General features: G+C 38.5%; 2 protein-coding genes across 3 annotated transcripts in view; both read left to right on the top strand.

Annotated features, from left to right (window-relative positions):
- The first annotated feature begins 2,799 nt into the window (after window positions 1–2,799).
- Window positions 2,800–10,266, top strand: LOC117256872 (butyrophilin-like protein 1). The gene is made up of 6 exons (XM_078171780.1): window positions 2,800–2,980; window positions 6,635–6,973; window positions 7,084–7,362; window positions 7,524–7,637; window positions 8,003–8,110; window positions 8,442–10,266. The coding sequence occupies exons 1-6, from the start codon at window positions 2,908–2,910 to the stop codon at window positions 8,570–8,572; spliced, it is 1,044 nt and encodes a 347-aa protein (XP_078027906.1). The 5' UTR covers window positions 2,800–2,907; the 3' UTR covers window positions 8,573–10,266.
- A 1,674-nt stretch (window positions 10,267–11,940) lies between these two features.
- LOC117257104 (DDB1- and CUL4-associated factor 1-like) overlaps window positions 11,941–20,540 on the top strand; it is a 29,644-nt gene continuing 21,044 nt past the window's right edge. The window contains exons 1-9 of one of the 2 annotated variants that reach the window (XM_033627003.2): window positions 11,941–12,122; window positions 12,525–12,581; window positions 14,403–14,599; window positions 14,755–14,831; window positions 15,030–15,103; window positions 15,904–16,017; window positions 16,453–16,590; window positions 17,645–18,274; window positions 18,505–18,606. In XM_033627003.2, coding sequence (XP_033482894.1) covers window positions 12,546–12,581; window positions 14,403–14,599; window positions 14,755–14,831; window positions 15,030–15,103; window positions 15,904–16,017; window positions 16,453–16,590; window positions 17,645–18,274; window positions 18,505–18,606 — 1,368 coding nt within the window. In that variant the 5' untranslated portion in view covers window positions 11,941–12,122; window positions 12,525–12,545. The remainder of the gene's footprint in view (window positions 12,123–12,524; window positions 12,582–14,402; window positions 14,600–14,754; window positions 14,832–15,029; window positions 15,104–15,903; window positions 16,018–16,452; window positions 16,591–17,644; window positions 18,275–18,504; window positions 18,607–20,540) is intronic. The other variant, XM_033627004.2, reaches the window with a different exon arrangement.

Below are 20,540 nucleotides of genomic sequence, written 5' to 3'. Positions count from 1 at the left end.
CTGAAGGATGTTGAGAAAACTCTGCTCCTTCTGAAGCTCAATAAACTCTTTATAAACTGTTCAGGCATAAATTAAAATGCTGTTGGTTTCAGAGTTATGTAATTTAAGGAGCACTAAAAAGCAGAGTAGAGTCTTTTAATTTAAAAGGTGTGGCGATTTTAGCTTCTGGTGACGCATTATGGATTTAATCAATGTCACCTGTGCAGGTGCATCATTATCACCAAAGATAGAAAGACCAGGTGCAACTTGAATTTTGATTTAATTATTGACAAAACACAGAAAAAATTGAACCAATGGTTGCAGCGAGATTTATCACTAAGAGAAAGAATTCTACTGACTAAAGCTGAGGGAATATCCCGCCCTACATATGCTGCTCTATCCCTTGATGTAAACAAAAAGATTTCAAACAATATTGACAAAATGCTTTTTAACTTTATTTGGAGGAACAAAAAACACTATGTCAAAAAATCAGTAAACTCATATGATAAGGGTGGCCTTAACTTTTTAGACTTTTATTCTTTAAATAATACATTCAACATAAATTGGCTAAAACTTTTCATTAAGAACCCATTTTCAATTTGGAACTTTATACCAAATTTTATTTTTTTCTAAATTAGGAGGCCTAAATTTCCTTTTATTTTGTAATTATAATATTGAAAAACTCCCCACAAAACTATCCAATTTTCATAAACAGATGCTTCTCTCATGGTCATTGATTTATAAACACAATTTCTCCCCGCATAGATACTACTTATGGAACAATAAAGACATTATATGCAGAAACAAATCCATATTTTACCCTCACTGGTTTTCTAATAACATTCTTTTGGTTGGTCAGTTGTTTAATTCAAATGGCTCACTTTTGACATATCAAGAATTTATTTTGAAATACAGTATTATTATTCCCGTTAGGGAATTTAATATTGTTATAAATGCAATCCCTGCTGGAGTTGTTATGCTATTTAAAAGTATGGCAGGACCCGAATTTAAATTTATTATCTATTGATCCAACCAAACATGAAATCGATGAGATTTGTTTCTCCTTAAGACGCAATAATAATCGTCATTTACGCGCATTGTTTCAGAAAGTTGTTGTATCAATTCCATATGTGGTTTCTTATTGGAACAACTTTGTTAATAATCTTGACTGGAAAAAGATTTGGACTTTACCTGCAAAATACTTAATTAATAATAAAATGAAAGAAGTATCATTTAAAGTAATTCACAGATTCTACCTATGTAAAGTTCTTCTTCAACGTTTCAAAAAAGATATCAATACTAATTGTTGTTTTTGTGAAGGATCCCCTGAAGATGTTTTTCATTTATTTTGGAATTGCCCATTCTCTACCAAATTATGGAAGGATATTTGTAACTTGATTTTTATTTGTGTAGAACCACATTTCTCCTTTTGCTTTGAACATATATTGTTTGGCTTCATTGACTATCCATCTGTGGAGAAAAAAAAAACAATTTTATATTAATCTTATCATACTATTGGCTAAATGGTTTATTCATAAATGTCGATATACTAATCAAAAACCACTCTTTTGCATTTTTGAAAATGAAGTCAAGCAATATATTAGGACCATTAGACACTCCACAAACACGAAAGCCATTAAAACCTTGGATTTATGTGCTCTTTTTAATGTATTTCTGTAATATGATATTCTGAATTTTTTGACACTGAATGTATGTCACCCCCTGGCGTCTGTGTTTGTTTGATTTGTGTTTTTCAATAAAGAAAACAACAACAACAACAACAACAACAACAACAACAAAAAACCTGTGCAGGTGCGCTTCCTGTGTTTGTCTCCTGCACAGAGAAACAGGTCGGAGAAAAGGTTTTTGCATCAATGCTCAGATGACGGCAGAGACGCTGTTGGTGTGTATATGTGTGTGTTTGACAGTCGCACAAACCGCAAGATGAATTAGTGAGACGGCGCTGTGTGTAGATATGGTAATTAATTTCATCACGTAATGCAGTAATGTGTTGTCAGTCTGATAAAGTAGAGGAGTAATTTGATTTTGTTGATGGGCTTTATGATTATTAGTTGTCAATACTGATTGATTATGTTTGGAACTAAAAGCCAGAGAAAAATATTATTTTACAATGATTACAAATATTATTTAAAAGGAATAAATATTATTTCAAACAAGGCATTCATATTTAAAATAATGCAACAAATACATGTAATACACATTTGGCACAGCATGATATTGATTATATTAACAAGCCTATTCCACATGAAAATATGGTGTTTTGATTTGATTTGAAGGATTTTGTGAAGTCCTGCCTAAGATGAGAAGTCTAAATATGAAATATTATCCACACAGGTCTCCTCTCCTCCAGAACAAACACACCACGTGATTTAACCCGGTAAAAACACCGATTAAAGCAGTTTCAGTCACAAATGAGTGTTTCTCTGATGCTGTTTGGCATGTTGCAGTATGAATGATAAATAAGGCAGTTACTCATAAAGATATTTGTATAGTGAACCAGCAGAAAAGTTTCCTACTCTCCAACCCACACACACCACAGAGCTCTCAGACACCGGAAACAAGCTCAGGCTTTAAGCAGCTTTAAAGAATAAAGGCAGAGCTGTGACACAGCAGAGAGAGGAAGGTGTTACAAAGAGAAAAAACAAACACAGTAAAATGACAATAAAAGAAAAATAAAGCTGAGGACATTGAAGGTTTACTGCTGCTGCTACTAATAACAGTAATAATTATAGTTACAATAAGTAACAGTGATTAAAACAGGCTTTTATTCTGAGGGTTTTACATCTGTGGCAATGTGAGATGAAAACGAAACTAAAGTCAAACTGCATACAGTCTATGGTGCTGCATCGATAAGAAGGCACCCGACTGTTTGCAACCACATTGAATCCAAAGATCAGATAGACAGTCATGAAGCTTCAGCTGGACCTGCTGTGTTTTTGCCTGCTGTGTTTCACTGGAAAAACTCTCTATGATGAAAAAGGTAAGAACCATTAACTTTGTAGTTTATGAAGGCACAAGTTTGTTTGACAGGAGGTTGGGCTCAGCACTTCCGTGTAGACCTTGGTTAGTTTGTTGGCTCGGTCGCCTAAAGAAAACACTAACTGAAGAGTATTCAGGCAAGGCAAGTTTATTTGTATAGCACAATTCAACACAAGGTAATTCAAAGTGCTTTACAGAGACATTAAAAGCAACAAGACACAATTTAAAACAATAAAAACCGTCAATTAAAAAGGGAAATAGAAATTGAGAATGATAGTGATAATAAAATACAGTAACATAAAATAAAAACAGGCTCAATACATTGCATCTAAGAGCACTGCATACACAGATACAACATTTGCATAGCTGCCTAAGCTATACGGCCAAGGGTCCAGGCCGTGATGGCCTATATCACTCCTGCTACTCCTAGCCACCAAACAGTGCTCTTAGACAACATTTAAGTTTAAGTTTAATTTCAAAAACCGGCTCTGTCAGAGATTTCAGCTAGGATCTCTTGTCCCTGGCTCTGAACCAGCTTGAATTTGGTTGGTCGGGTCTGTTTTTTAATGAGTGTATAGGACGTCTCCCTTAATAATACACCCAATGCGCGCCCACTATTTGCTCTTGAGTCCTTCACTCAGAGTCTTACCGTCCCGCCGGACACAGGTTCCACACACTGGTCTTATTCAGATTGTAATGAACTCTAAAGATCCATCACAGGACGTCTCCCTTCTAGATCTGAATTCACAGCGTGCTCCCCAGTGTCGAGTCACAGCAGCTGACTCAGACTTCCCGATCACCCCCCGCAGGGATGCCGACAGCCCAACCTCTTAATTCCTTAGACTCTGAAACCTCTCCTATTGGAGATTTCAGCCCAGACTCAGTCCTCAGCCCTGAAATCTCTGACATTTGCAGCCGATTTAACAATGAACCCAAATAGAACAGTCAGGATAAGAAAAGAAGTAGAATAATAAAAGGCATAAATCAGCAGTGTGTAGTTAAAAAGTACGGGCAGTAGAATACAGCAGGTAAGTATTTAATCTAAGAGTACGCTTCAGTAAACAATAGTGTTTTTAGCCCTGATTTAAAGGAGCTGACAGTTTGAGCAGACCTCAGATCTACAGGAAGTTTGTTCCACAGGTGAGGAGCATAATAACTGAATGCTGCCTCACCTTGCTTGGTTCTTGTTCTTGGAACACACAACAAACCTGTTCCAGATGACCTAAGGGGTCTGGATGCTTCGTAGGGAACCAGTAGATCAAGCATGTATTTTGGTCCGAGACCATTCAGGGCTTTGTAGACCAGCAGTAAGATTTTAAAATCTATTCTTTGACTCACAGGAAGCCAGTTCTTTGACTTCAGAGCAGTGTGTAGCGTAGCATAGCTCACAAACTCAAGACAGTCGTTTATTTTGTGTTAAATATGGAGCTACATTAGGGTCAAAAGTTTTGTACTTGAAAAAATAAAATTTGAAACTGAAAATTTATGTGTTGATCTTGAATTTTGAAAAATACAACAATGTATTCAAAATAAAAATAAGTGTATGAAACATTTTTTTCAGGTTAAATATAATTTTGATTCACTTTGGTAATTCTTTTGAATAAATAATTTATTTTCACTTTTCACTTCCATATATATTTTAACATTTGAGGTCTTATTTTTTTCAGTTGTAGCCTATGTTTTATCTTTTCAGATTCAGATCTTATTTTTTACAGTTTCAAATCTTATTTTTTCACTTTTGAGTTTCAGACTTTTGACCCTGATGTGGCATGGGGGGCGTGGCATCAACTGAGAGGGGTGTGGAATCATGAGTGACAGTGCCTTCAGGGAACGTAGGAACTAAAAAAATTCTGACTCAACACTTATATACCTACACCATATTCATGTGACTGGCAGTGTAAAAATTGATGCCAGTGACAAACTTCCATTTAGAAATCTGTTTTAGACAGTACTGAGCACCAATTGCGGTATAAGAGCGATAAATTATGCCAGATTTTGCAGTTCAACAGCCACATTTTAAGTGCTGATATGTCCGATTTCCACATAGCACTGTGAATGCAGCGTAGTGTCCACTTCGCTTGCGATGATGGCGTCCGATCGGTCGGGTCAATCTGCTGGAGCCCATACATCCAGCAAACATAATTTATCGCTCTTATACCACAATTGGTGCTCATTACTGTCTAAAACAGATTTCTGCCAATCACATGAATATGGTGTATATAAGTGTTGAGTCAGATTTTTTTTAGTTCCTACGATCCCTGAAGGCACTGTCACTCATGATTCCACACCCCTCTCAGTTGATGCCACTCCCCCCACGCCACATCAGGGTCAAAAGTCTGAAACTGAAAAAAAAAAAGATTTGAAACTGAAAAAAAAGATCTGAAACTGTAAAAAATAAGATTTGAATCTGAAAGGATAAAACATACAACTGAAAAAAATAAGACCTCAAATGTTAAAATATATATGGAAGTGAAAAGTGAAAATAAATTATTTATGCAAAAGAATTACCAAAGTGAATCAAAATTATATTTAACCTGAAAAAAAACCGTTTCATACACTTATTTTTATTTTGAATACATTGTTGTATTTTTCAAAATTCAAGATCAACACATAAATTTTCAGTTTCAAATTTTATTTTTTCAAGTACAAAACATTTGACCCTAATGTAGCTCCATATAAAAATGCACCAAATTCAGTAGGCCTACATATTTAAATTAATGTATTTCAAAGGAATCTGGAAATTGAACATTGCAGATAGGCATTCTGATGACTGTGGCAAAATCCAATATGGCTGCCGACTAGTAACCATTTCAGCTCTAACATTTGAACTAGATGAGCCACAAATGCAAAGTTGGTGTTTATTTGATGTTTTCTGCCCATGAGAAACACATAGGAGTGCTAATTTAATGATTGGATGCATCTGGACCCCTAATTTGCATATTCCCAAGATGGTGGCAAATTAAAATAAGTGTTGTTGTTTTTTAACAAACTTGGTGTTACATATGTTTAAGCATTAGAAACACATTAGAACATGCAGATTCAGTATTTATTGCTAAATCATATTATGTTTTATTTATGTCCTCTAATTTGCATATTACCAATATGGCCACCATCCCAAAAATTAATTTACACACTCATTTTCACCCAGATTGAGTTGTAAGGATCAGCTGTTTCCATGTTGTGATCCTATGTCCAGAGTGATATTGTTTGTCCACCATATCCACAATCAAGTTCATATGAATCCTGGGTAATACTCCTCTAACCATGAGCACGCATTTGCCCACTGAGAAAGGTATAAATGTAACCAGCCAATCCAGACCTGCCTATCTGAACATTTGCGGACCCCTCAGTATATAAGGAGACAGATTCCTGTGTGTGACATCCTACACCCTCTTCAGCGAGCCACAAAGCAGTGTCAGGGCCCCTATGCAGAGGGTTTCATCTGTGCTGATAGAACTAGGGTTATGATATGGTTCATTGGTCGGTATCTTTAAAAAGCATGAGATATCAATAACAGTAAAATTGTTGGTGAAATAATTCTGAAATAATCTTACATCATTCTGCTGATTTCAGGAATATTGTCAAAGATTTTGGTGACATTTCGTTAAAAATGAGATGAAACAGAAAATGTTTCAATGATGTTTTTATGTTCCAGGACCAGCGGCCATCAAAGTGTTGGTGTCAGAAGGGAGTGATGTTACATTACCCTGTTCCCTCAGCACCAAGGAGAACATCGAGCAGAAACTCTTTGACTGGAGGAAACATGATGGTATGACGGGGGTGTTCATGTATGATAAAGGCCTCCATCATAACAACGGTGGTTCAGGTCAAGATGAGCAGTTCAAAGGTCGAGTCTTTCATTTCCAAGATGAGCTGAAACACGGCAACGCCTCCATCATCATCAGAAATACAAAGATGGCTGACAGTGGAGACTACACCTGCTTTTTTCCACTTCTTCAGACACCTCAAATATTCCACATTGATCTTGCTGTTGGTGAGTGTTTCTAAATACGAGCAGAGAGGGAGTGAACACAAAAAGCACATTATTACATTTCTGATCATGTAATTGTTCTTTCTAAGTTATTCTTTATAATGTGTTGACAGTTTCATCTCCAAAGCCATCTGTCACAGTCCTCAATGCCACAGATGATGGAGTGCAGCTGCAGTGTGAGGTTCATGGTGCTTCTCCAAAACCTAAAGTAGAGTGGAAGGACAGTGATGGAAACATCCTTCCTGCTGAAGAACCACAGGTCACAGACAGAGGAGGCAGCTATGACATCATCCTCCAAACTACTGTGACCAAGACCGACCGCTATCACTGTGTGGTCACACAGGAGGAAATCAACCATCAGATTCATGCTGAGATATCTGTGGATATCACTGGTAAGTTTCCTCCTTGAGGTGCTCATGTGTTGTATTTTTAGTTTTGATAGATTTTAGCAGCACATTGAACTGTTCTCTATGTGTAGTCAATGATCAATCTGCTGTACATGATACACAGTTACATTTTGAGTGTTACATCAGCTTTTTGTCATGTGTTTCAGGCAACAGCTGGAGCAATATTAATGTTAAATGGCTTATTGCTGCTGCAATTTTAGCCTTTTTTGGTCTTGATGCAATTTGGTGGTATCGCAGGCTCAATAAGAGGATTGTTAGAGGTAAGTTTTAATAATATATTCTATCAACATATCTGTCCAGAGTCTTTACAGTTGTGTTTGTCTCTTCAGATATGAACCAGTCTGTTTTATACAAATCTCACTGAGACTACATTAATATATGAGTCCTCTGGTTCTAATAATGAATAAATAAAAATAAATAGTTGTGAATATAATACAAGAGCTATTTTTCCGAATTAGTGCACATGTTACAGCAGAGGGCCTCGTTTCTCTGTTTTCAGACAGTTTATCGTTAAAGTTACGAGATCCAATTAGAGTCCTACATCAAATATAAATGAATCATTTTATATTACATTTTAAAAACTAGTTAAAGAAGATGCAAATGACATTTCCTCTTAACTCCTTAGAGACACAGCCCCAGACATTAGGACATCGGATGAAAAATAATGTTCAGCGCATTGCTGGCTGTGGTACAAGGACTCAGACTGAACCTGAGGATCTTCAGTCATGTTCTGGTACAGTATACACAGTATGGGGTCAGGACCTGCAGTGCAACCAGGCTGACACATGAAGTGTCCTAAAAGTGGTCAATGAAACTTTAAAATCAATTCTAATTCTAATACTGAGCATTTATAGTCGACCACAAAACTGCCCTGAATTTATGAGCTAACTAACAAATACACATCACTGCACCTTTCAAGAGAATCAATCTGCACATTAACTATATTTCCAAACAGACACTGATGAATAATACGTTTGAAAATGTATGTCTGAGGGGTGACTGCCTGAGTCGGATCAAGAAAGTTCAAATTTTCTTGAATATATTTTTGTTTTATTTTTCTGCAGGGTCAGAGGGTTCCAAGACTGCAGAGAGAGAGAAGGAGCAGCAGCCACTGAATACGGGTGCACATGACTCTCAGGCAGCAGCACCCCCTGATTCAATGAAATCTCAAGAACACCTTGAGGGAAATTTCTAAAAAAAATTGGCACAAACATCCACTTGGACTCAAGGATGATCAGATTCAATTTGGGTGGTCGGGATAACTGTGATAACTGTTTTTGTTTGAAAAATTGATAAAAGAAGGATAGAAACTAGACAAACAACAGATTTACTGAAAAACAGCCTTCTTATAAAAGTATGTTTTGAGGAGTGTTTTAAACAAAGACAACCTAAGTTCCTCAGGTAAGGAGATCCACAGCTGTGGGACAAGTAAATCTATTTCAATCAGGAGAGACTCTTTAATAGTAAAAAGATCATTTATTAACATGTGCACATAAGAATGAAAAATGTGGAAAGCCTTTGGCGATTAGACCCCGTAGAGATGGTATGATTTAAGGAGGGTGATGAATCCATAGTCGAATAGGGACTGCCTAAAATGACAGCTGACAGCAGCAGAGGAGAGAGCAGATTTAAAAGTTTGCAGTAGCATCCTGATTGGCTGATAGAGATCATGGTGAAGTTTGATTGAATAACTAGAAGAGTGAACACCCACAGTCAGCTGGTTAGAGGAAGCAGTGGGAGTGGGATGGAGAGCTGTGAATGGATGAGGACAAAGTGATGCTGTGTTCGTTTTGTACTCGGAGGTCGGAAGTGGGAAGTGGGAATGACGTCACCTCTGAGTTGACAACAGTTTTTACATTCTAGTTGACGATGGTGGACAAGTCGCAAAGCCGCAGATGAGGTTGACCTAATGTAAAACAAATAAGATAAAATTGCTATAAACAGTACTTTAGCAGAGTGTTTACTCACTATGTATGTGACCGGCAGCCATCTTGAATTCGTAAGTCGGGGTTGATGCGGTTGCTCCGAATTTCTGAGTTGGAAATCCGATCTCAGAGTGTGTTCGATTTTAAACTTTCGACTGTAAACTTTCAAACTGTTTGTGTTGTCATACACTTGTATCGTGCCTTTATGCCTTCAGCTGAAACTTGAAGAGAAGGCCTGCTGTGAATTTAAAAAGAAAAAAAATCTTACACCTGTTGAAATCAAGAAGGCCTCTTAACCCCAAGGCCATAATTCTATCTTATTGCTATGGGCTACTTCATTTGCACTTTTCTAAGTTTTAAGGTTTGTCTCAGTATTATATTAGTATTAAACAATGTTTTTGTGTTTAAAGAAAAGCTTTAAGATTCAAGTATTGAGTGGTGTTTTAACACAAGTATGAGACTGAAGTGGCAGATATGTTTTAGGCCTTCACTGTGCTGTGTATCAGACTGTTACATTCAACCCTTTGATAATGACTGAGATGCCAAAACATACATCTTGTGTTTAGTTCATTCATGTTCGTGTCATTATCACAATTAAAAGTGTCATTGAGATTTGGTTGCAAGACTTCTGCAGGAGGCAAAATGATGTTGTATGATATTTTTATATTCAGACCAAAATACAAGATTTGAACTATGAACAAAATTTGCAACAATGCTGTAAAAGTGTCAAATATAGTGTAAAACATTTGTCACTTTATTCATATATTGTACCTATTTTTATATTTTGTGCCTTTACAAATGTTTGCTCATGAGAGATACATTTGTTGTGTTCATGTCTCAGGTGTCAATGTTCTCTCAGCAAGAATGTGAATGTGTACTTGAGAGAATGTTGACATTTTCTTTAATTCAATTGCAATCAGTGTTTAAATGTTACTATACTGTTGAATAAAACATGCTGACATTATGATTTGTGGTGTGACTGTTTGTTCAGCTTGTGGTCAGTTTCTCAGACAGACGCCACCTGCAACACCTGTTTCTGTAGATGACACTTTGAACACACAACACTGTTTAACTGTTAAATGTTTTCCTCCATTTAAATAAAGTAAATCATTTCAGAGGCAAGTCGTACACACACCCTCTGCTGACTAATTTCTATCTTCACTGTCCAGTTTGGTTTTAAAGCCTGTCATAGCACTGAAACAGAACTTTTGAAAGTTTTTAATGATCTTTAATTCGCCACTGACTCAGGGAATTCTGCCCTTCTTATGCTCTTAGACCTCTGAGCTGCCTTTGATACAGTGGATCATAGTTTCTTTATTGCTCGCCTAGAGCATCACATTGGCATAAAAGGAACTGCGTTTTAGTGGTTTAGGTCCTACTTGACTGACAGAAGCTTCTCTGTCAGCCTTGGTGATTGTGTGTCCTCCTCAGCACCTATACCTTGTGGAGTGCCTCAGGGGTCCATTCTTGGGCCTATCCTCTTTTCCCTTTATATGCTCCCCCTGGGTTCAATTCTGAGAAAACATGGCATTGCATTTCATTTTTATGCAGTTGACACACACATTGATCTGCCTTTAAACAAAATGACACCCTCCAGCCACTGCTGGACTGTCTTCAAGACATTAAAGCATGGATGGCCTTAAATGTTCTAAGTTTTAATGAAGAAAAGACTGAGATTCTGATATTTGGACCCAGTAGTGGCTGTGTTGGCCCCAATATGGACCTGAGCAATGTAAGTCCATAGTAAAATCATCCGTCAGAAACCTTGGTGTGATCATGGACAGTGGGTTTAATTTGGATAAACACATAAATTCAGTCGTCAAATCTATCTTTTATCAACTGAGGCTTTTATCTAAGGTTAAGTCCTGCCTCTCTTTTAACAACTTTGAAAGACCAGTGCTTGCTTTTATTTCTACCCGTCTGGATTATTGCAATGCCTTTTATGGCAAGAGAGAGCACATTTCTCCCGTGCTTTCCCGAGCCTTCACTGGCTCCCTGTACTTTTTAGAATTGATTTTAAAATTTTAACCTTCGTTTATAAATCTTTACATGAGCTAGGCCCCATTTATTTGTCCGATGTTTTAGTGGCACATGCACCTCCGCATGCTCTCAGGTCTGCTGACCAGTCGCTTTTAGTTGTGCCTAGATCTAGGCTAAAGCAGAGGGGAAACTGGGCCTTTTCAGTTGCAGCCCCCAAACTCTGGAACGAGCTGCCCCTGCATGTCAGACTGTCCCCCTCACTGCCTGTTTTTAAATCACGTCTTAAAACACATTTTTATTCTTTGGCTTTTAACTCTGTATGAGAGTTTGGCATTTCTGTCTGTGTTACCCGTTTGTGTTTCTTTTATTGTGTTGTTTTTATACTCATGATTGTTCAGCACTTTGGTTCAACAGCTGTTGTTTTAAATGTGCTTCATAAATAAATTTGATTTGATTTAAGGTTTTGAATGCAGGACTTTTACTTGTAATGGAGTTTTTCCACTGTGTAGTTTTGGTTCTTTCACTAAAGTAAAAGATCTGAATATTTCTTTCACCCTTGATGAGTTACACTAAACAAATCTAAAAATCTGCCTCTCAGAACTACAAGTCCCATGAGCGGGCTCGCCGTCTTACGTCATCCAACGTCGACGGTCGTACAGTGACGTAGCGCGCAGCCGCCGGGAGAAGTTTTGAAAATAAACGTGATACTTTTCCCCCACAACATTTAATGTCAGCGCTGTTTCGTTCACAACTTTCCGTCACATTTTAGCGGAACTTCTTGAAACGACGAGTTGAGCTGAGGAGCAGAACGAAGAAGAGGAGGAGGAAGCTCTTCTTCAGGTGAGTGTGTCACATTTGAAACAGTGTGAAGTTGCTAGCTGAAGCTGTTTGTGTGTCTGACATGAGGCAGCTTTCAGCCCGCACTGCTGCTCTGTAACTGACCCTAACGTTGATCACAGGGAGGGGAATGTGTGGGTTGTAACATTGAGAAAAGAGCAGGTGAACCGAAGGAAGCGGCGGGAACTGACGGTGGTTAGCTAGGTTTGCTAACTGTCACCTTCTTGCTGCGTTAGCTGAGCTCACAGCACAGAGCAGAGAGTGTCCTCTGAGCAGCAGCAGCAGCAGCAGCAGCGGTTGATGAGCAGCTGTCCTGACCAGAGGACACCTGTTGTTGTTGTTGGTGGTGGTGTGGATTCACAGCAGCAACACGGAGACATCTCCCTCTGTAATAATCTCTTTTAGTATCTGACAGCCTGCTCCGTGATGTCTCAGCGTCGAACTACACGCAGCCAACTGCGGGTAAGTATCAGGAAACTAAACTTATCAAACAGGGAGAGGATGTTTTTAAAGAGGGGACATCAATGTGTTCCTCAGCTCTGTGTTCCCAGTGGTGGAAAGTAACTGAATACATTTACTTAAGTACTGTTTTTAAGGTGCTTGTATTTACCTGATTATTTCCATTTTATACTTTTTCTATAATTCTACTCTATTACATCTCAGAGGGAATAATTGTACTTAATACTGCACTACATTTGTCTGAAAACTATACACACATTCTTGTGAATATGGACAAATCATGTCCTTAAAAAAAAACAAAAAAAAAAAAAAACGACATAACTTATCAAGTCTGGAGTGAAATATTATTTTTTAAATATTTATTTAGTTGAAATAAATATGATTTATTGACTATTTTGATCTGCTTTCATTTTTTAAAACTTTAAATGTGCCCTGTGTCATATAACAGCTTTGCCCCAGACAGGAATTCACAAAGTCAAACAGTTATATATATTATATTTTTTATTTTTATGAAAACACTGGCCTTTTAAAGATGTTGGTGAAAATTCTCCGGCATCCATGTCATGGTAATCTTAAGTGCTTTATCGCAGGCAGCTGGACTTGCTTGAGTTTGTTGAAGACGTTTCACCTTGACGACAGCAACACTGGCAAGCCTGCTATCATTAATCATTTATCAAGTTTCAGCAGAATCATACTGCGATTGAGCGATGAGAAGTGAAACGTTGTCAAGAAACTCAATCAAGTCCAGTTGCCTACGATATAGCACTTAAGATTACCTTTTAAAGATGTGTCCCAGATATTTGTCAACTCCACTGTAGTTCTACAAAAACATAATTTAATCAGGTATAAAAGGAGAAAGCTATATCACAGATTCTTGTCTCACTTCCTGCTTTCCTAAAAGACAGGAATGCTACTCAAATTCTACTTTTTGATAAATGTTACTACCGGGTGTGTCTCACACATAACACTTAAACTCTACAGCCCTTCTAAATCAAAACTAAATAAAAAGTATGGTTTATAAATGAGTATCTTGATCAGCATTAAGAGAACTCTTTGCACCTTTGAAAAATATAATGGCCTCTCACTACGACTCCTGTGCAGTTAATAAATATATTACTTTATGTCAGCTCTGTCAGATCTGACCTTCTGACATCCATCGTGTATGCTGTTGAAGAAAAAATAAATCACCAGGAGGTTTAATAGTCAAGCTTTTAATCTTTTAAAATATATTTTACAGTCCAAGTGAAGAGTAAAAACCACCCCCCAAAAATTAAGGTTTTGTCACAGTTCTCAAGAATGAGTGAGTGATGATACTTGAGGAGCACAAACTGGAGCTCATCACAGTTTGATTCTGCTGGAACTCAATAAATGATGACCGACAGCCGGCTTGCCAGAGTCGCTGTTCTGAACAGCTGTTAAAGCTTTAGGTGTAACAGCTGACGTGATCGGACAACATGCTGTACAAACTAGTTCTTCTCCAGCAAAACCCGACCCTGACATTGTTTATTGTAAAGGGAGGAAATTAAGAAATTTTATTTTGTAATTTTTGTGCAAATCACATTTATAAAAAACTCAATACTGCGAATAACTGCAACAAAACAAATCTAAAATCTAGTACTTACACATTTAATGCAAACACTGACACATGGTGCAGGTGTACACATATTTCATGTCGATTGATGGTTGTAGCATACATGCACAGTTTTTGAAACTGATTCAACTTTCCATCTTGTTCTTCCTTCTACCCTCCTCACTCTTTTTCTCTCTTTCCTCCTCACCTGTCTCTCCTTCTTCTACTCCTCCTCACCTTCTTCTGTCCTCCAGGCAGCGATGTCTGCCCCAGAAGAGGAACCGCCGGCCTCCGTGTCAGCCGTCCTGTCGTCTGCCCTGTCCGCTGCCGTGTCAGCTGCCATGGTGGTTGCCATGTCTGTGGATGCTAAGGCCGATCTTGCCACGCTGCTTGACGAATGGGAAGCAGCGCAGCACGGCACCACAGAGCGGCTGGTGTCCATCCTCACCAAGTAAGCTTTTGAAAAGCTGTGATCTTAGTGTTTTTTTGTTTTATTGCATAAGCATGAACAGATTTTGATGTTGGACCTCTCTGTGCACCTCTCTGTGTCTCTGGGTTTTTTTTTTACAAGGAGGTGAGTATGTCTCATCTCTGTGTTTCCTGCAGAATTTCTGAGCTGATTGAGCGGGAGACTGGAGAGTATCACAAAGCAGACCCTGATCCATTTGATGACCGTCATCCAGGTTATCATCTTTTATGCTTTCAAAACCATGTTTTGGTTCAAAGTCTGCATTTCTGTCCCTGATGTGATTATCATAGATCATCTTTGAGCTTTTTTGCATTGTAAATGTGCCAGTCTGGGTTTTATTGAGCTGAACTGAAGCTTCTGTTAATCTCAGTGATGAGTTGTTGAGTTTGTAACTCCTGTTTAACTGTTGCAGGACGAGCAGACCCAGACTGCATGCTGGGACAACTCCTGAAGATGCTCTTTATGAATGATGACTTCACTAATGCGGTGAGGACTGCTGACATTTTATTAAATTGTGCAGTGTGGTTTGTGTTGGCTGTGTGTACCAAAGTATGATGGACGAGTGTGTGTGTATGATTCTTAAACTTGCAAGTAAATATACTTGAGAATCTCTTGATCTTTTGGGGGATGTAATGATGATTTTTATTCCCTATAATGAACATATGTGTTTGGAATAAAACACATACAGTATATTCATGTATGCAACTAAGGATTATTTTCATTTTCGATTAAAGTGATGATTCTTTTGTAAAATCAAGTCTGTAAAATGTAGAAAGAATTGTGAAAAAAGGCCATCACAGATTCCCGGTGTCCAGAGTGACATCTTCAGATGTCTTGTTTTATCTGACTGACAATCCTGAGAAACTAGAACCAGAGAGTGATTTGCATTTTTGCTTGACTGATAAATTATTGATAAATTATCAAAGTAGTTGCTGATAAATTTCCTGTCAGCTGACTGATTATTCAAATAATTGTTTGGGCTCTAATATTCATGTTTCTTATTAAAACAAATCAATGTGTTTGGACAAATATCCACCTAATATTTATAATGTATTTAAGAAGCAGCAAATGGCAGGTCATTTACAATATACAGTGACAAAGAAATAAGCAGTCAGTCTGATGGTAAGACTGAATTGCTGTTTTGTTTCACTTCATTATTTTAAAAATATTCGGACAGATTTCGGAAAATAAATAACTTTAATACAAACAAGCATAATCTCAGTGTGACGATTTCTTTGTTTATATTTGTCAATGAATAAAGTTGTGTTGCTTTGATGTGTTCGCAGCTGATGGACACGTATATAATGACGAGCAGAGAGCTGAGCCTCAACACAGCCGCCTGTCGTCTGCTGCAGAACATCATGCCTGGCCTGGAGACCGCTGTCGTCTTCCAGGAGAAGGTAAAACCTAAAACATTTTACTATAGACTCGTGTGTCAAAGATGGCTTGGCTTTGTTAGACAGTGCACAGTGAAGGAGAATAAAAACATCAGTAGAGTAAAGCAGGTGGCGTAAGGATTTTTGCAGCATGTCTTGACTAGTAGTGCTGCAAGAAAGTAAGGAATAATGCATGAAAGCAACAGTGACTTGTTAGATAAATACTGCAGTTATATGGAATCCAGTTTAACTTCTTAAGCCATCAGGATGCTCAAGGTGGAAGTTGTCCATAAGAAGTCTCAGACAAGTGATTCATTCGAACACAGTAATCTATTTTAGGTTTATTTTCATTTTGAGGTGACAGTAAAGATGCTACAGCAAAGTGTTAGTAATGCTTCTCCACTGTGCCTCTGTCACCTGTGAATGAGTCCGCTCCGCTCTGTTGTGTGTGTTTGACAGGAAGGTCTGGTGGAGAAGCTGTTCTCTTGGGCTCGTGAAGCGGAGCGGCCGCTGTGCATCTACGCCACCGGCCTGCTGGCCAGAGCCATGAGCAACCAGGAGGTGGCAGCCAGCTATAGAGAGGAGAACGCTCTGCTGGTGCGTCCCCCCCCCTCACACACACACACACACACACACACATGCAGAAACAAACATTCTGTCATTCAGCGCACCACCCCACCTTTTTCCAAATACTGTGTTCACCCCAAGTTAAAGTTTGCATATCAGCTGCTGCTGATGTCTGAAAAGTTTTCACACCAAATTCTTTATTTACTAAAAGTTTTCCTGTTCTCATGGAGGATGTTAGAGTCCAACTGAAATTAAATGGCAGGTTTTTTTGTCTTCTACAGCATCTGCTCTGTAAATCACACGTTTCTTCTTTGATAGAAAATAATCTTTAATTAGGATTTTTTAGATTGAGAAACAGGCTCCAAAATAAACACTCATCAAGCACCAAATGTGGGTAGATTTTCCATTTGGCAAGTAAATCTTGGGAGGCTGTTTGCTAAAGCTGCACGATATGCAAACAAATCCTATTGTGATTATTCTGACAGATATTTGAATTGCAAAATGAGTTGTGAATGGTCATTTTTCATTTCATCTTCATGAAAAGGGAAAAAATGATGATGATGTGGTACCAAAGAAGCATGTTCTCTTACATCTGGAACATGACTTGTAGGCTGGTGCATCTGTGTAGCACCACACTGCTTCATTTGTAAAGGTTTAGGACACATTTTACCTTTATTTAAAAATTGCAGCTCCTGCCTTTGGGATATTGCACTTGGTCATGTTGTATTTTCAATAATATTGTGATTATGTGCAGCCCTACTGTTCGCCACACTGGCGGATAAATATTGTACCAAAATAGTCATGTTATAAAAAACTATGCCTAGAGTCTGTATCGTGTTTTGGTGTCATTTAGAGGCAAACTGCTCTGCTGACAAAAATGAAGAAATAAATATATATTTTCCCCTTTTTTATCCCCTGTCTCCCCAGAAGGGAGAAATTTATTGATGGAGAAGTTGTTAACATTTATAAATGTAGCAGAGTTAGCTGTGGCAACAAGATTATTAGCCTAAAATAACCACCAACCACAGTCTTGAAAAATTTCTTATGACTCCAATAACATCACTTGTTTCCTCTGAACATCCAGGTACCGATCATGATTCAGCGCCTGCACGAGCTGCAAACTGCAGAGGCCAAGTGTCACTATAGCCCTGCCAAGACGCTCCAGAATCTACCTCAGGACTCTCAGGTTGAAGCCACTCAAACCTCAAGCATCTCAACAGACCAGCAGGACAAGACGGAGGGGGAGGATGTGGGAGAGGAGGGAGAGAGAAAAGAGAGAGACGGAGAGAGCAGCAGGTCGGTGTCAAAGGCCACTTCCAAACCTTTGTCACTGCTCTGTTCGGCCCAGAAGAACGGCGGCTCCAGCAGCAGCTCCACACGACTGCTTCCAGACTTTGTTTACCAAGCGAGGCCAGACTCTGCCTCCAGGGAGACGGACGACAGGCAGGGAGGAAGAGGTGGAGGAAGGAGATGGGCGGTGAAGGAGAATGGGAGAAAGGCTAAGCAGAAACTCAACTTCACCTCCTCCTCCGGCAGGACCGAGGAAGAGGAGGTGGAGAGAAACGATTCTAGCGAGCAGCTGGCCAGCAGCACCTCCTGGTCTGAGATGAGCTCCATGGTGATCGGCTCCGACTACAGCCTCTCACCTCTGAGCCCCGCCATGGAGCAGAGGCTCATCCTGCAGTATCTGACACCGCTCGGAGATTACCAGGAGGTGAGACGAACAAAAACAACACGCCAGATAATACACACAACAACACCAGTAGTTAAAATGAATCTTAAAATACGTTTTTCTCCATAACCAGCATAGATGTGTTTGTCCTCAGACGGCAGTGGGCTCTTTGATTGTCTTCAGCCCTCCATATTTTAATCCCTAATTTTACTCACACTCAGTTTTCCTAAATCAACTGAAAGGTCAATGATTTTTCTCTCTGTGCTCTTCAGTTGCTCGCCGTCTTCATGCAGCTGGACACCCGGTCGCTGCTGATGAACTACATCGACCTCAGGCAGACCAAAAATGTCCAGCTCACCTTTGATGCCCTCCTGGTAAGACTCCTTAAAAGCCCCAAAACAAGTAATGTAGAGTTATTTATATTTTTTATTTTTAACACAATTAAGTAACACAATTAATACAAGTAACTCTGTTTTTTATATTAAAAGACAAATAAAACTCTCACACAGAGATGGGCGATATGACAAAAATCTTAAATCCTCTAAGAAATCCCATGTCCCATCTGCAGGTCTGTGTAAGGTTTTATTAAATGATTATAGTGTGTAAAAAAAACTGCTGTATTTGCTGTGTTAAAGTGGTTTACTCATATCACCTATAGTTCGAAAGCTATGCTCCTTGCGGTTCAGTTGATGTGGACCATTTCAAGATACAACCACCACAGCAGGTTCAATAAACCCTTCTGTCAGAGAAACAGCAGTCAAATAAACAGTTATTACTCTCCTATGAAGCGTTATTGTAATTCACAGATCGACATTATGCTGAGAGAAACGGTCCTCATACACTTCCAAAGGTCCAGACGATCTGAATCCAGCAAACTATTTAGACCAAACACATTATTACATCCGTAGATATCCACATACTGCAGCTGCATCATTTTGATTCTGACCCCTTAGTGTCACATTGGTAGCTCAACTCCTGACCTTTTCATTGACACTTCACTTGAGCCAATAGGAGCGTCTGTGTTGAAGGAAGTGCCCACCCTACTTTTTGCGGCCTTACAGCCAATCATTGGCCAGCGATTGGCCCGATGGCTTTTGGGTCTTGTAGTCAGGAGTTTTTAGCCCCTTATTGTCTTCACAGACTGTTATAAATGAATATAAATGTTAAACAAATCTCTCCGATTGTTGTTTCAAGAAGTATTTCTTATCAATTTAGGTTTTCTAGAAGTGTTTCTATAAACAGTAAGCTCCTAAATTGACATTTCTGTCTGTGTTAACTTGTTTAACTCATATTCACGCATTCAGTACATTATTTTGTCGTCCTTTTTTTGAAAAGCGCCTGGACAAAACCTCAGAAAAACTTGTGTAAAATGTTTATTTTTGATGATATTGTTATCTACTTTGAATCTGGACTAGGTGAGACTTCATGCTATGGTCCCATTGTGTTTCCTAGATAATATCCCTTAGTTCAAGTCATCTGCAGCATCTTTTTTTCAAGACAATATTCAGACGAAATTAAAAATAAAACATTTCATCTAGTATGTCGACCTGTAGCTCAATGACCGAAGCACTTACAGTGATTCTGACTAATGGGGGAAAAAACAGAGTGTTACCTTTCAAATGAGATGATGAATGTGTATGTACCAAAAATGGAACAAGAACAGTTGTCTGTTTACTTCAGGTATGCCTTGGATAGGTGTTTCAGGTAGATTTTATAGAATGCTTGTATCACAGTATGCATAATTTTGTATCACATTAACAGTATATGTCACTACACAGTAATTGCTCTGTAAATTCAATCAGAAATGATTTAGAATAACCATAGCATACTTCATCACATTTTATTTTCTTATTTTATTTACAACTTCCATAAAAACAAAACAAAAAACTGCATCACATGAAACAACACTTGATTTAAACACTAAAGGCTCAAACCCGTGAAGCTAAAGGCTTTCAAAATGAAAGCTTTCAGGTTCCAGAGAACAATAATTTTTAGTGTTACAGGTTTCCTTAGTTACAACCTCACTCTCCTCTCCATGTCCGCTGAAATCACGTTACCTTGTGAGCTGAATTCATGAGATCATGTGAAAGCCCAGCCCTGATTTGCTCCTTAGTCTGCCCCGTGTAGCTCCTGCATTTGAAACAGTATTGCCAAATCTCTACCTGTGGACACATTTCTGCCCTGGCACGCTATCTACCGTCATTTCATCCAACCCTGTCATCACACAGTGAAAATTCTGCCCTTTTTAAATGTAAATTTTCCAAACGTTTTATTGGTTTGTTTACATCAATTTTAGTTTCTAAAAACC

Source organism: Epinephelus lanceolatus, chromosome 1 (assembly GCF_041903045.1).
Source record: "Epinephelus lanceolatus isolate andai-2023 chromosome 1, ASM4190304v1, whole genome shotgun sequence".
NCBI lineage: Eukaryota > Metazoa > Chordata > Actinopteri > Perciformes > Serranidae > Epinephelus > Epinephelus lanceolatus.
This window is presented reverse-complemented; position numbering and strand designations above follow the sequence as displayed.